Raw genomic sequence first — 12358 nt, 5'->3', positions numbered from 1 at the left:
TTTGATTCTATGACGCACCTTTTTTCTGATTTTCACGTCTGAAAATCGGAGGTGCGTCTTAGGTTCGATGTACTAAAAAAAAAAAAAAAAGTATCTACAGTACTAACCCCCTCTTCACTTAACATGTTTCGGGAGAGGTCCGATGTCAGCGGAGGACGAAGCGGGCGGCAGGAGAGGTCCCACGTCTGCAGATGAATGAATATAAGAAGGCGGTGGCAGCGGTGGGAGATCATAATAGCAGGAGAGCTGAGCAGGAGCAGAGCGGCATAGGGGAACGGCTTCTGGTGTTGGTGTGCACCTCCGAAGTCAGACACTGGTCAATTTCCAGTGTTAGTGTGCGCCTCCCAAGCTATTCCCCTATGCCGCTCTGCTGCTGCTGCTGATCAGCTCTCCTGCTATTATGATCTCCTGCCGCCACCGCACGCCCGCTCTGTCTTATCTTCATTCACCTGCAGATTTGGGACATGTCCTGCCGCCGCACTCCCGCCCGCTCTCCATCTTCAACCATCTGCAGACGTGGGACCTCTCCTGACGCCGCCGCCCGCTTCATCCTCCGCTGACATGGGACCTCTCCTAAAACATGGTAAGTGAAAAAAAAGTTATTTTCCTCGATTGTAAGGGCCAAATGGATGGTGTCTTACAATCGAGGAAATACGGTATTTAACTATGTAACTTTCAGAACTTCTGCATCTCCCTTGACAAAGTTGGAAGTATGCCGACGAGCATTAAACTAGAAAATAATCCTGCAAGTTCTTGCATGCTGTCGTATCTGGATTTAATTTATTCATTATCTGCCTCCTCATTTTCCACATATAGCTTCTTTTCATCGTTTTCACTCATTCGTTTTCCCTTTATTTATTGTTTTGTGTGCTTTATTGCTTTGCTTTCATTGCTTTCATTTCATTTGTTATTATGCCCTCATACTTTACAGCAACATTTCTCAATCGTTCTAAAATACCCCCACACCCCAAACAGTTTTTTGTTTTGTGTCGAGTCCCAGTGCACAATGAAAGATGCCCAATGCCCAATTTTTAAATCCCTTTTAAGCCCAATTTTTACTTTTAAATCCTGTTTAAAATTACAAGTATTCCACATAGATTGAGTTGCAATTTTCCTGCAACGAGAACCTTTGCTGACAATCTTTCTGATCCCTCTTCCTGTCTATTGTCGTTTTCTGTCCTCATGCCATTCTGAACCCCCCTTGTAATTTACAGGATCCTGGTGAGAGGTAGCGATGGCAAACACTACTCTGTAACAATGTATTAGACATTTGGTTACAGTTTTAAATGATCTAAACCTAGAGCTGGGATACCAAAGCCATTACCAAAATGCCAAAGGTCCATGAAATCTTGGCGTCCACTCCAATAATAACTTGAAACAAATTTTACCAGAGCTAAAAAAACAAAATGCTAATAAGTCAGACCTAAGACTTCCAAACTGTACGTATGAATTAAAACAATCCGTTTAAAAAAAAAAATTTCATGTGTCATTTGTGTTTGTTTCCAGGAGATTTTGCAGTTCTTCTAAAAGCTGGTATGACCGTTAAGCAGGCTGTGTTGTACAATGCACTGTCTGCCATGCTTGCATATCTGGGGATGATAACTGGCATTCTCATCGGTCATTATGCAGAAAATGTTTCAGTGTGGATCTTTGCACTTACTGCTGGGTTATTCTTGTATGTGGCTCTTGTTGACCTGGTAAGTACATGTTTTTCACTGTTAATCTGTCGAGAAAGGGATGCACTAGAGCAAAATTATAATGGTAGTATTTGTAATAAAGTGAACATATTTTTGCTATTTTTTGTAACCTTTTCCATCTCAGTACATTTTTATCTTGACTACATGAGCTCTTTTCTTATTTGTTTAAAGTTGATGCTAAGATTTTAATCAATATCCAGTGCAAGTGAAATTTCAGCACTGAGCGAAAATAACAGTAAAGAAACATTAGTTTATTTCACAGTAAGTGGGACCCTTCAACTAGCTCAACTAGCTCAAATAGTTCAAGACTATTGCAATGTAATTTTGGAAACATTTAAAAAAAAAAAAAAATGATGTCCATCAGCTTTCACATTGTGTGTAATAAAACTGAGAATATAATCTACACACAATTTCCATTAATCTGAAGACCCTGATTCCTGTTCTGCCACTTCTCCATTTTGTACGTTTTTTCTTTGTGCGAACTTTGCTCAGACTCATGTACCCTAGAATGTCTGGTACTTTTATGTTGCTCCATTGACGCTATCACTACCAGCAGTTGAAGCCATTGCAGCAAGACCAAGGTGTTGACAGGCACTCAATCCTGGTTTTATATTCCCAGTTCCTAGCAGCTAATTCTGAGGGTTAAATGCACTACATTCAATTGAGAATAAAAGATGCAAATACAAGACTTGCAGTTCCTGTCTAACTGGAGATGGTTTTTGTATAACGCAACATTGTGTAATTAACTTATGTTGTGAAATAGTCCTAGAGATGGAAATTTCGTTACTACGAACTGTTGATGAAACAAAAGTAAAACATTAATGTAACCATTTCTAATAAAATGACTTAAAGCTGCATTCCCACCTGGAAACGTAAAAAAATAATAATAATAATATTACCTGGTAGGTTCCCGATGTCCGTGGAGCTTTGTTTCCGGAGCTATTTGTAGATGTTTTGACCCAAACTGTATGCATGGCCTGATGATGCAGGTTTTTTTATTGTCTGCCGGATCGAGCCCTGGCCACAGCAAACATTCTGTTTCCCAATTGGCTGGATGGACCCCCTGCTCCTGAACGGGGCAGTGCCCGGATATTTGAGGACCGCTGTTGAGATCTGGTGAACCTACATCTGTTTAGGCAAGACTAAGAAGGAAAAAAAAATCAGTTTAGTTAGGATTGTTGCTCTGTCGTTCCACTTTTTTTTCTTGCTACTGTAGCAATGGAACAGCTCCCAGCAATTAACAATATAATTTTCATTTTGAACTTCAATCATGTAATTTGAGTCAAAGCCAGAGCAATGTTGGCAGAATTTGTGGTTCAAGCTGTTTCTCTGGCCTGGTCCCCCTAGGCCCCAAATGGACAATGTTGTCAGCACATCTGTGCATGAGTCCAGTTTGCCTATAATCTGTCCTGATTAGATTTAATTGGATAGAATGTGTGTGTATTTTGGATGTCCTGAACCTAAATTGTTTTTGCAGTACTTTACAACTTAATGTGAGAGAGAATGGCTCTTGGCTGGCCATACATACAGTAGCCCTGTGATACCCTTCCCATGCAGCTCTTGTATGGTAGTGTGATGTAATGGAGATGTAGCCAGGACAGAATTAAATATTACCAGTGTGACAATGTGCAATTATTGTATCAGTATTTTGGCCTTTACATAGTGAAACGGTTGTTAAAAGCAATTGCTCATTTTGGGATTTTTCTGTCGCAAAGCAAGCTGCATAAGGGCCGTTCTATACTGTGTGCGTGCGTGCGTGCGTGTGTATTGTGAATAATGTATGAAATAATATTTTTTAAATAAAAAAAAGCTGTAATAAAAATATTTAACTTTGAGACATACACACATACATATATATTACAGCGCCGGTAGCGGCGCGAAATCATTAATTTCTTCATGTTCTCCCTCGTCGGTCCGCTCCAAGCCCCCTGCCGTGCACGGCGCCATTATAGAAAGGCTGACTAACGTCAGCCAACTAAAATTCCGTGCACGCGCACAGCGTAGCGCGCGCCCGGCACTATAGAATGTGTGGGAGATCTCCTGCATAATGTAGGGGGGATTTTTTCTATGTAAATATTAACCTCTTTCAAGCAAAACTTTATTTTTTATAAATGACACTTAATATGAGAAATAGTGCTTTTGCTTTTCTAACTTTTTTTCTGTTTAGCAACTTGCACAGTGGCAGAAACAGACTTGAAAAATGACTGATCCGCGAGAGAGCTAAATGTAGGCCATTAAGACTCCATTTTTATATGCTTGACAACAACATATATTTGCTACTGTATGCCAAATCTTCTAATGACTAGACTAACCCTTATTTTTTTTAAACTTTGGAGCAAAAGGAATTTTGTGCAACTGAACAGATTTTCATTTAAATTACAGTTAGTTTTCGAGGACACTTCGGCAATATCTCCAATATGATCTATGAGATTTCCTGCAGAGTCCCTGTGCTTTAATTACAGTCCAAATTGTTTCATTTATATATAAATTGAAAGCGTACAAATATATTGTATATTATTGAATATTTTAATATACAAGTATAATTTAGATGCCTCATTCACTAAATAGATTTAGGTGTATAGGAAAGCAATTTACTTCAGTGGAACTACTACTTGTTAAACTGCATTGTGTAAAGTATTAGTGATGTGCTTTCCCCCCCCCCCCCCCCCCCTGTGGTATTGCTGACATCTACTTGTATTTTAAGGTTTTTGTTGTAGGTAAAAATGGCTGATAGTGGTTTTAAGCCATAATGATCACATGCATAATACTGTGTTGGTTTTTTTTTTTTTTTTTTTAAGGAGAAACGAAAATTAAGTTTCACATTCAAGCAATTTATTGTCTAGAGAGATTTTGGGAAGGTTGCACTTTTTGAAGACCATATCGAATTGTACGCCCCCTGGGATGTCAATCGCTGCTGAGCAGCAGCCTGCATAACAATTAACTCTGCACCGTTCAGGCAGAAATAAAGCCAGATTTACTGTAAATGCTTTAGATCGGCACTACAATACAAGCACAGCAAAAAGTTATACTGTACTGAAATTGGGCTGCAAAATTGTTTAACTAGTAAAATACAAAAGTACTGTAGATATGCACCATAAGGATTTATCAATGACCTTTAACTTGAGGTAGGTCCTATTGGGTGACCATTAGTCGATAACAAATTTGATCAATCAATTAAATGTATCTGTTTACTGAACGTTATTGGAAGAAGAGAGAGAGAACCTTTTGTTTATATTTTTGCTTATTTCTCTTTGGCTCATCACAGAAATTGTTGGCAATTAGGCAGACCTGGTAATCTGGGTGCTGGTTAAAGAGGGGATACAAGTTGACCTCTAGCAGCCTGCATTGCCCACAACTGGTGTACACTTATTTAAATATTTTTATATGCAACAAGAACACTCCTTAAGCTGCTGCCAAATTGTACTGTATGATATGGTTTAAAAAACTAAAAGTAATGTTAAACAATTGAACCCTTCATCACATTTTATTGTACATAAGCAAACTCATGTCTCATTGTTTCTTTTCCAGGTACCCGAAATGTTGCATAATGATGCAAGTGATCACGGCTGCAGTCGCTGGGGTTATTTTCTGTTACAAAATGCAGGAATTCTATTGGGATTTTTCATCATGTTGGTTATCTCTCTGTTTGAACACAAAATTCTGTTCAGCATTAACCTATAAGTCTTTAGTTTGCCTGGTCAATCTTTATCTTGATGCAGTGAACTAACCTTTGCTTTTTATATTATTACATATTGTAAGTATAATGTAGTGTTTTTATACTTTTGTTTTTTTTGAGATGCAAATGTTCGGATTTCTTGTAGAAATGTTTGAAATATTATTTTAGTAATACTGTACTAAAACCAGCTGCACGTAGCTACTTGACTTCAGCGAAACTGCAGTTGAACTGCAAAAGGTTACGTTGGAAAACGGGATATTCGTGCCAAACTCATGAAGGAAAATGCTATTTTTTTTTTTTTCACATTTCAGAAGTTATTTATTTAATGATGTGTAGTAGCACTTCTTTAACTGATCTGAACAGATAAAGGAGCTATGTTGTTAACATCACAAGCTAAATAGTATTTACTTTGTTCACGAACACTTACATTTTTCTCCCTTTGTCCCTTACTTGTATGTCACAAGTTGCTGCTTGCCCATTTTTATAGTTCCTAAATTCAGCAGCACAAAAACAAAACCTTGATTTGGAGGGGCTCTGCATACTCATTTTATGAGACTGTCATGATCACAAAAGTGTTTTGTCAGAAGTGGAAAGATTGCTGCAACACAAATGTAGAGAAACCTTGTTGATGCTCATGTGCCCGGTAGTAGGATAAACGCAACTGTTCTATTATACATGTTTAATGTTACAATGAAATCTGGTACAGCATAACAATTGCCTAAACTTCTATGTATTGAATACATCAGCTCAGTCTGCAAGTCGTCTTAATATGCAAATCTCCCCTTTGAGCACATGGAATACATTAGTACTTATTTTCACACTTTATAAAAACAAAATAATAATTAACTACTGCATGTCTGTGATAAACTACCTTTTGGTTGGTATCCCATCAACAGTATTTTGAGTTAATCCATCAGGGGTAATCAGAGTATAATACTCAGATACTGGTTCAAGTTTAATTGATATATAAGCATATCGTATTCTTACAAAGTAAAATGCACCCTATTTCATTTTCAAAGTATCTGTGGAGACAACAGGAACAATGGCAACGGGTCCTGTAGCATTTGAATTGTTAACTGCCTTCTGCCACTTGTTGTTAGATCAACACACTAATACAAAATTGCCCTTGACCTTTTGGCTTTGTAAGAACAAAAAATAAACATTTTAATATTTTTGAAATGTCTCTGAACTGTGATCTCCATGTCAGATCCTTACAGCTGCAGGGTAGCTGCCTCTTATGTATAGAAATAGATACATGAAAATGATATTGTTTGCATTTACATGACTGTGTACAAGTGTTATTCACATTTGGGTATAGATTTCTGAAAAACATATATAATTCCATAGCCAGTTACATACAGATGCTGGGATTCGTATGCAAATGAAAATCATTTGTAGAGATTGCGGTACATTTCCTTTTTCTTTGTGTTCTGGAAAAATCAGTATACTGTAGATCAGGTTTATTTAGCAGGCGTTTGGAGCTCTCCTAGAACATACCTGAAGCCTCATGTTTTAATGTACACCACAGACACTTTTAATATCCAGGGTTGAGTAATATCCGTGCTCCTACAATATGTCTTGAAATTAACCTTATGTATGGCCAATGACAAATCTGCATTGTACAACTGGTGTTGTAGTTGGATGACTCAACTAAGCACTGAGGGAAAATATATATATATATATATATATATATATATATATATATATATATATATATATATATATTCTGTTCCCTATGTACTTTGTAAATTCCACATCTTTCCTTATTTTATCAAAATTTGAAACATCAAAAAGTTTGAAGTGTGGCAAACTCAAAAGAAAGTGGTTTTACTTTATTGTGCCAATAAAAAAGGTAACTGTCCCCTTTTGTGGTCTGGTTCATAGCAAGACAAGATTTTCAGATTTGGCAGTGGAATGTAGGAACCCAAACTAAAAACGGCTATCACTGGTTATCTGTAGTTAGGCAGATGCTTGAGAAATGTTGTATTCTAAATCTCATATTTAATTTACAAACCCAAACTGGGTTTTGTGTTTACCAAAATTGAAGATGAATTATTTACATGTTGTGTAATACTTCATTGTCAGAGGTCATACATGTATGTATCAATATATATTTATTTTGTGTTTACAAAACATCATCAAATGCGGTTTTCTACATTAAATTACATTATCTGCAATGTACAATAGACTGTGTTGTCTGTTTTGATGGTGAGAATATGGTATAGATGTACCATGTTGCTTATGGTTTGTGGTTTCACATTGAGACCTTAAATAGAACTGCGGTTTTATTACAAAGAAATTATGAAATGGTACTCCATTTAGAATGTTTGAAAGCTAAAAGACCATATTTTTATTAAAAAATGAATAAACATTTGGGTATAGTTTTCTCTATATAAAAGAAGCACATGAAGCAGTCACTGGTTGATAGACTTACTCAAATAGGTACTGTATGGTTTGTAGAACATTGGATCTGTGTATTGCAAATATTCCCCTTTCCATTGGAAAAATAAAATATTACTTTGTTAACTTGTAACAACATATTTCCACTGTCCTCAGTTAACGTAGTCTCACTTAGTGATATTTGATTCTTTTACGTCTTTGTATCATGTAAGCAATCACGTCTTTGGTCCTTTTTCTATGAGACGAGACGTCTTCTAAATGTAAAGACCTCTTACCTTACTATGTATGAGGTGCCCATAAGAGTTCAGCATAACAGATCATCTGTACATATACATTTTAAGAGCATACTTTTCATATTTATATAGTCAGAAAAAAATAGAAATGCTTTAATGTTGTAAAAAAACTTTTTTTCCGCCTGTCTGTACAGAATAAATAGAGCATAGCTCTGTATCCGAGCTCAGAAGTGAGCATACAGCATCATAAAGCATATCATATAGCCAAATATAACATCAAGTCCACATTGATAACGGGTATCTTGCAAGTAAAGTCTTGCTTGCAAATCTAGTCATATGCTTTGATTAGGGGGAGGAACTGTCAGGTGGGCTGACCTAGCTTAAAGACTTCGTGTATAAGGTCACTCCCCTGGGGCAAGACTAGGTGGGCTGCAGAGTACTTGAGATAAACAATCAAACATCTGAGAGTACTCGCACTTGTCAGTGTAATCCTGTGGTCTGCACTGTAGATTCTGAGAAACAGTGTCCTGGGAGGAGACGTGCAGGCAGTGCACAGCTTTTGGAACCGAGGAAAAAGAAAACGACGGTGGCTGGATCAAGATTTCAGTAAAAATAAATTCCTTTTATTGGGTCTTCCAAACAACTTGCTCGCATAGTACTGTGAGAGTTAGCTGAAGACATTGTTTCTTGGATAGATTCACCTTCCATATATTTATTAAACAGGGCCATTAGTTGTGGGGCGATTATCTTGGAGCATTTTTGAAGTGAAACTTCTTTGCTGGCACCTACCAAAATTTTGCTTGCAAGAAATCGTCTTGATGGTGACAGAAGAAAGTACCGTAATGGGAGTGACGTCACTGTTGACAGAAGAGGCTGTCGGCGACGCCAGTGTTGGCAGCTCGGTGCGCATGCGCAGAGGTCACTGGTGCAGTAGCCGCCAGCGTCGCACACTTCAGTAGCCGCCGGTGCCATGTGCAGAAGCAACACACACACACAGAGACACACACGAGGAATTCGGTTACTATTAATAAAGAAGTGCAAGAATAGCTAAAACGGGATGTAGGCCACGCATGCGCGTTCTAAGTCAAACTTCTTTGCGTGTTGTCACTGAAATTGTGTTTTGATATTTTATTAAAAACATCACCATCACAAATACAAAATGCGCGTGCTCAGCGCACACTTTTTTATATAGTATTGTAACAGGGACTTATCACTGAGAAACTGCCTCTAAATCCAGCAGTGTGCTGGTTAATTGCACAGGCAATCAACCAGACTCCACCTGGCTGATTAGGACTGTTAGAAAAAGCCTGGTCTGAGTAACCGGAAAGAGATTCCTTAGCTCGTAAGGGAGCTGACAGAAGGAAAAAGAGGGCTGTGTCCTGAGAGAAAGACACAAGGGGACCAGACCTCGATGCCTGCACCCTTCAGCAGACACCTACCTGGACACCACTGACCTTAAGGGCCACCTGTGTTAAGGTCCTGCTGAGACTGGATAAGGGGCTTTCCCGCCACCCCCCATATTACCATATGTTACCTCAAACTTATTACCATATGTTTTGTCAATTTGATGTAGCATTGGGCACCCATGTCTTTTGTTGTATACATTTGCCACGCCTAGTAGCACTGATTTTGGCATAAATATATATTCATGATGTGGTGGGTGTAGGAGTTTGAGCTAACTAGGAATGTGTGTGTTAATCAATTTCTGACTGGTAACAGTTAAATGGAGGTAGGTGGCACCTCCCCCCAGAGCTCACCCCTCCCCACCTTTTTGACTTGGGAGGTTCTGGCATTTGCTGAAGGAACAAGACTCATTGCAGTTGCTTCCCCTCATACAGAGGTAAAAGGAAGGGTTCACAGTTTTAGTATTAGGACCTGCATTATTGGTTATACCTTGACGTTTTGGTATACAGTCAATTCACAGACATTTCATGGACAGATAAGAGTTGGAAAATTGGGTACAGGGGTTAAAGGGCTTGTGAGTTTTAGATTGAAATAGAGCAGCTTTAACATCAGCGAATGGCAGCCAACGGCTCACCCTTTGGCTGTGCCAAAGGCTGTCCGCCTTTGGGGCAATGCAGATGTACACTGGGGTTGTTGAGATTCAATGTAGCTGTGAACAAACAATTCTTTGTGTCCTCTTGGCTCATTAACATTCCAGTGGGTGGGGTTGACGTTCCACAAAGTACAAGCAAGTGTTAACCCTTAGCACGCTGGTCCTGTGCAGAGGGGAGAAGCTCTTGGGGAGCCCTATCAGGCTGTCCGCCTTTGGGGCAACGCAGATGTACATATTGTCCAGAAGTATATATTGGGGAAAACCATCAGGTCCCACAGATTTTATTTTTTTCAGTTCTTTTATTGCTGAAGCTATTTCTTCTCACGAGATTCTTTGGATAAGATTAATTGTTCTGGTTTTAATTCAGTGAGATATGTGTAAAAATTTCCTGAACTCTTCCACTATCTTGGTCGGATCATATAACAAGGCCCCACCATTAAGGTTAATAGCCTGGACACTCCCCAGGCTCCCTTAGTTTTCTGGCTAACATGGTGTGGGGCTTGTTCCCTCATAGAACTTTTGAGACGTCCATCTCATGGCTTGTTCCGTTTTGATCGCCAGACAGGTTTAACTCCCCCGTTAGTATGGATTATCTTGGCGATAAGCTCAGCTGATTGGACAGTTTTGTGGCTCTGTTCTAGTTTAGTTAACTCCTTTGTTAGCTCTTCCATTTTATTTTTTTTCCTGTTTTTTTCCCCTTGTGAGAGGTTACTCATTAATGAGCCTCTTATGATGGCTTTGTGGGCCTCCCAAGCTACAGAAGAGGGTACTCCTTGGGAAGAGTTTGTCGCAAAAAAAAAAAAATCCCTCTTCCTCTAGAGGTATCAGCACTTTACAGATTCATAGGAGAGACGTATTTACCCTCCATTGGCCAGCCACCCTGGGATCAGCCAAGTATATGATTGTGATATCTATTAATGCATGATCTGACCAAGTAATACATTGAATATTTGCCCAGGGAGTTTTTCCCCACCAACCTAGCATCAATCAGAATCATATCAATCCTAGAATATGATTTGTGGGGGGCTGAATAAAATGTGTAGTCCCGATTGTTTGTCTGCAAAGACCTCCAGATGTCTACTATTTGGATTTATTTTAGTAAACTAGACAAAACATTCCATTCCCTACTATTTGACCGATGTATCTCACCCTTGGGTCCTCCACATATGTCTAGTTTTGGGGTAAGTCCCAAGTTGAAATCATCTGCCACAATCAGGAGGCCCCTTTTAAATTCTTGGATTAAATCCTAGTACTTCTTCAAAATAGGGAAACCTAGCTGAATTGGGGGCATAGATGTTCACCAGTGTGACCTGTGTCCCACCAAACTGACAAAGCAGGAGAATGAATCGCCATTCTTTGTCCATTTTAGTATGCTCTAGCTGAAATGGAGTGTTATTGAAGGCTATGGCCACCTCTTTCTTTTTGACTATTACAGATTAATCGAATACCTGGGAAAATTGTCTGTGCAGGAAAGTGAGTTGATGATGTTTCGAAAAGTTAGTTTCTTGTAAAAAGATGGCATCCGCGGACTCCCTCTTATAATTGGAAACCACCATCCGGTGTTTAGCCTGGCTTTTAAGACCTTTAATGTTGTGTGAGATGATTTTATGGACTGCCATTGTATTGATAGTTGATAACAACATTCCCTTTTATCTTAAAGTCAAGTATTGTTTGTATTTGTGGAACTTGAATGTTCTTGGAAGAACCATATGTGCACATTTGACCTTTTCTGCTACAGAAGTTTGGAGAAAACATGGGAACGGGATTATGAGTCAAGCACACCAAAAAATGAAAAAAAATTAAAAGATAGCAAAAAAGTTAATTTAATGACTTCAAAAAGTCACGGTAGCACCCAACGTTTCGGTGCCAACATGCACCATCAGGAATAAAGGGAAGGGGATAAACAACAATAACAATACAAAAATACATACCAAAGAAAAAAATCTGGGCCATTTAGGCGGCACCAATAGAAAGGATGTGAGATGGATGCGGGGCACACAGATTTGAAAATAAATGAATTTATTAAGCTAACAAGCTGTGTTAGCTTAATAAATTTATTTGTTATTTTCAAATACGTGTGCCCTATCTTCCATCTCACATCTTGCACTATAGGATTAAATGCAGCCTTTCGTTCATTGACTGGAGCACCGGTAATTGTCTCAAACCCCTCTTTTTGCTCTATTTGGTGTGCAGCGCTTATCCATTTTCGCACAAATAGAAAGGATCAATGTCTGACCTACTTTTCGACATGTCTAACAATTAACCAGGCACAAGATGCGTGGTGCTAAGCCCATAG

General features: G+C 38.7%; 1 protein-coding gene across 2 annotated transcripts in view; it reads left to right on the top strand.

Moving 5' to 3' along the window:
- SLC39A6 (solute carrier family 39 member 6) overlaps positions 1-7037 on the top strand; it is a 31282-nt gene extending 24245 nt beyond the window's left edge. The window contains exons 8-10 of one of the 2 annotated variants that reach the window (XM_075585979.1): positions 1507-1697; positions 3865-3923; positions 5226-5349. In XM_075585979.1, coding sequence (XP_075442094.1) covers positions 1507-1697; positions 3865-3894 — 221 coding nt within the window. In that variant the 3' untranslated portion in view covers positions 3895-3923; positions 5226-5349. Of the gene's footprint in view, positions 1-1506; positions 1698-3864; positions 3924-5225 lie in introns of both variants that reach the window. The other variant, XM_075585978.1, reaches the window with a different exon arrangement.
- Positions 7038-12358: the final 5321 nt, after the last annotated feature.

Source organism: Ascaphus truei, chromosome 2 (genome assembly GCF_040206685.1).
Source record: "Ascaphus truei isolate aAscTru1 chromosome 2, aAscTru1.hap1, whole genome shotgun sequence".
Taxonomy (NCBI): domain Eukaryota; kingdom Metazoa; phylum Chordata; class Amphibia; order Anura; family Ascaphidae; genus Ascaphus; species Ascaphus truei.
The sequence above is the reverse complement of the archived record's forward strand: the minus strand, read 5'-3'. Positions and strand labels throughout refer to the sequence as shown.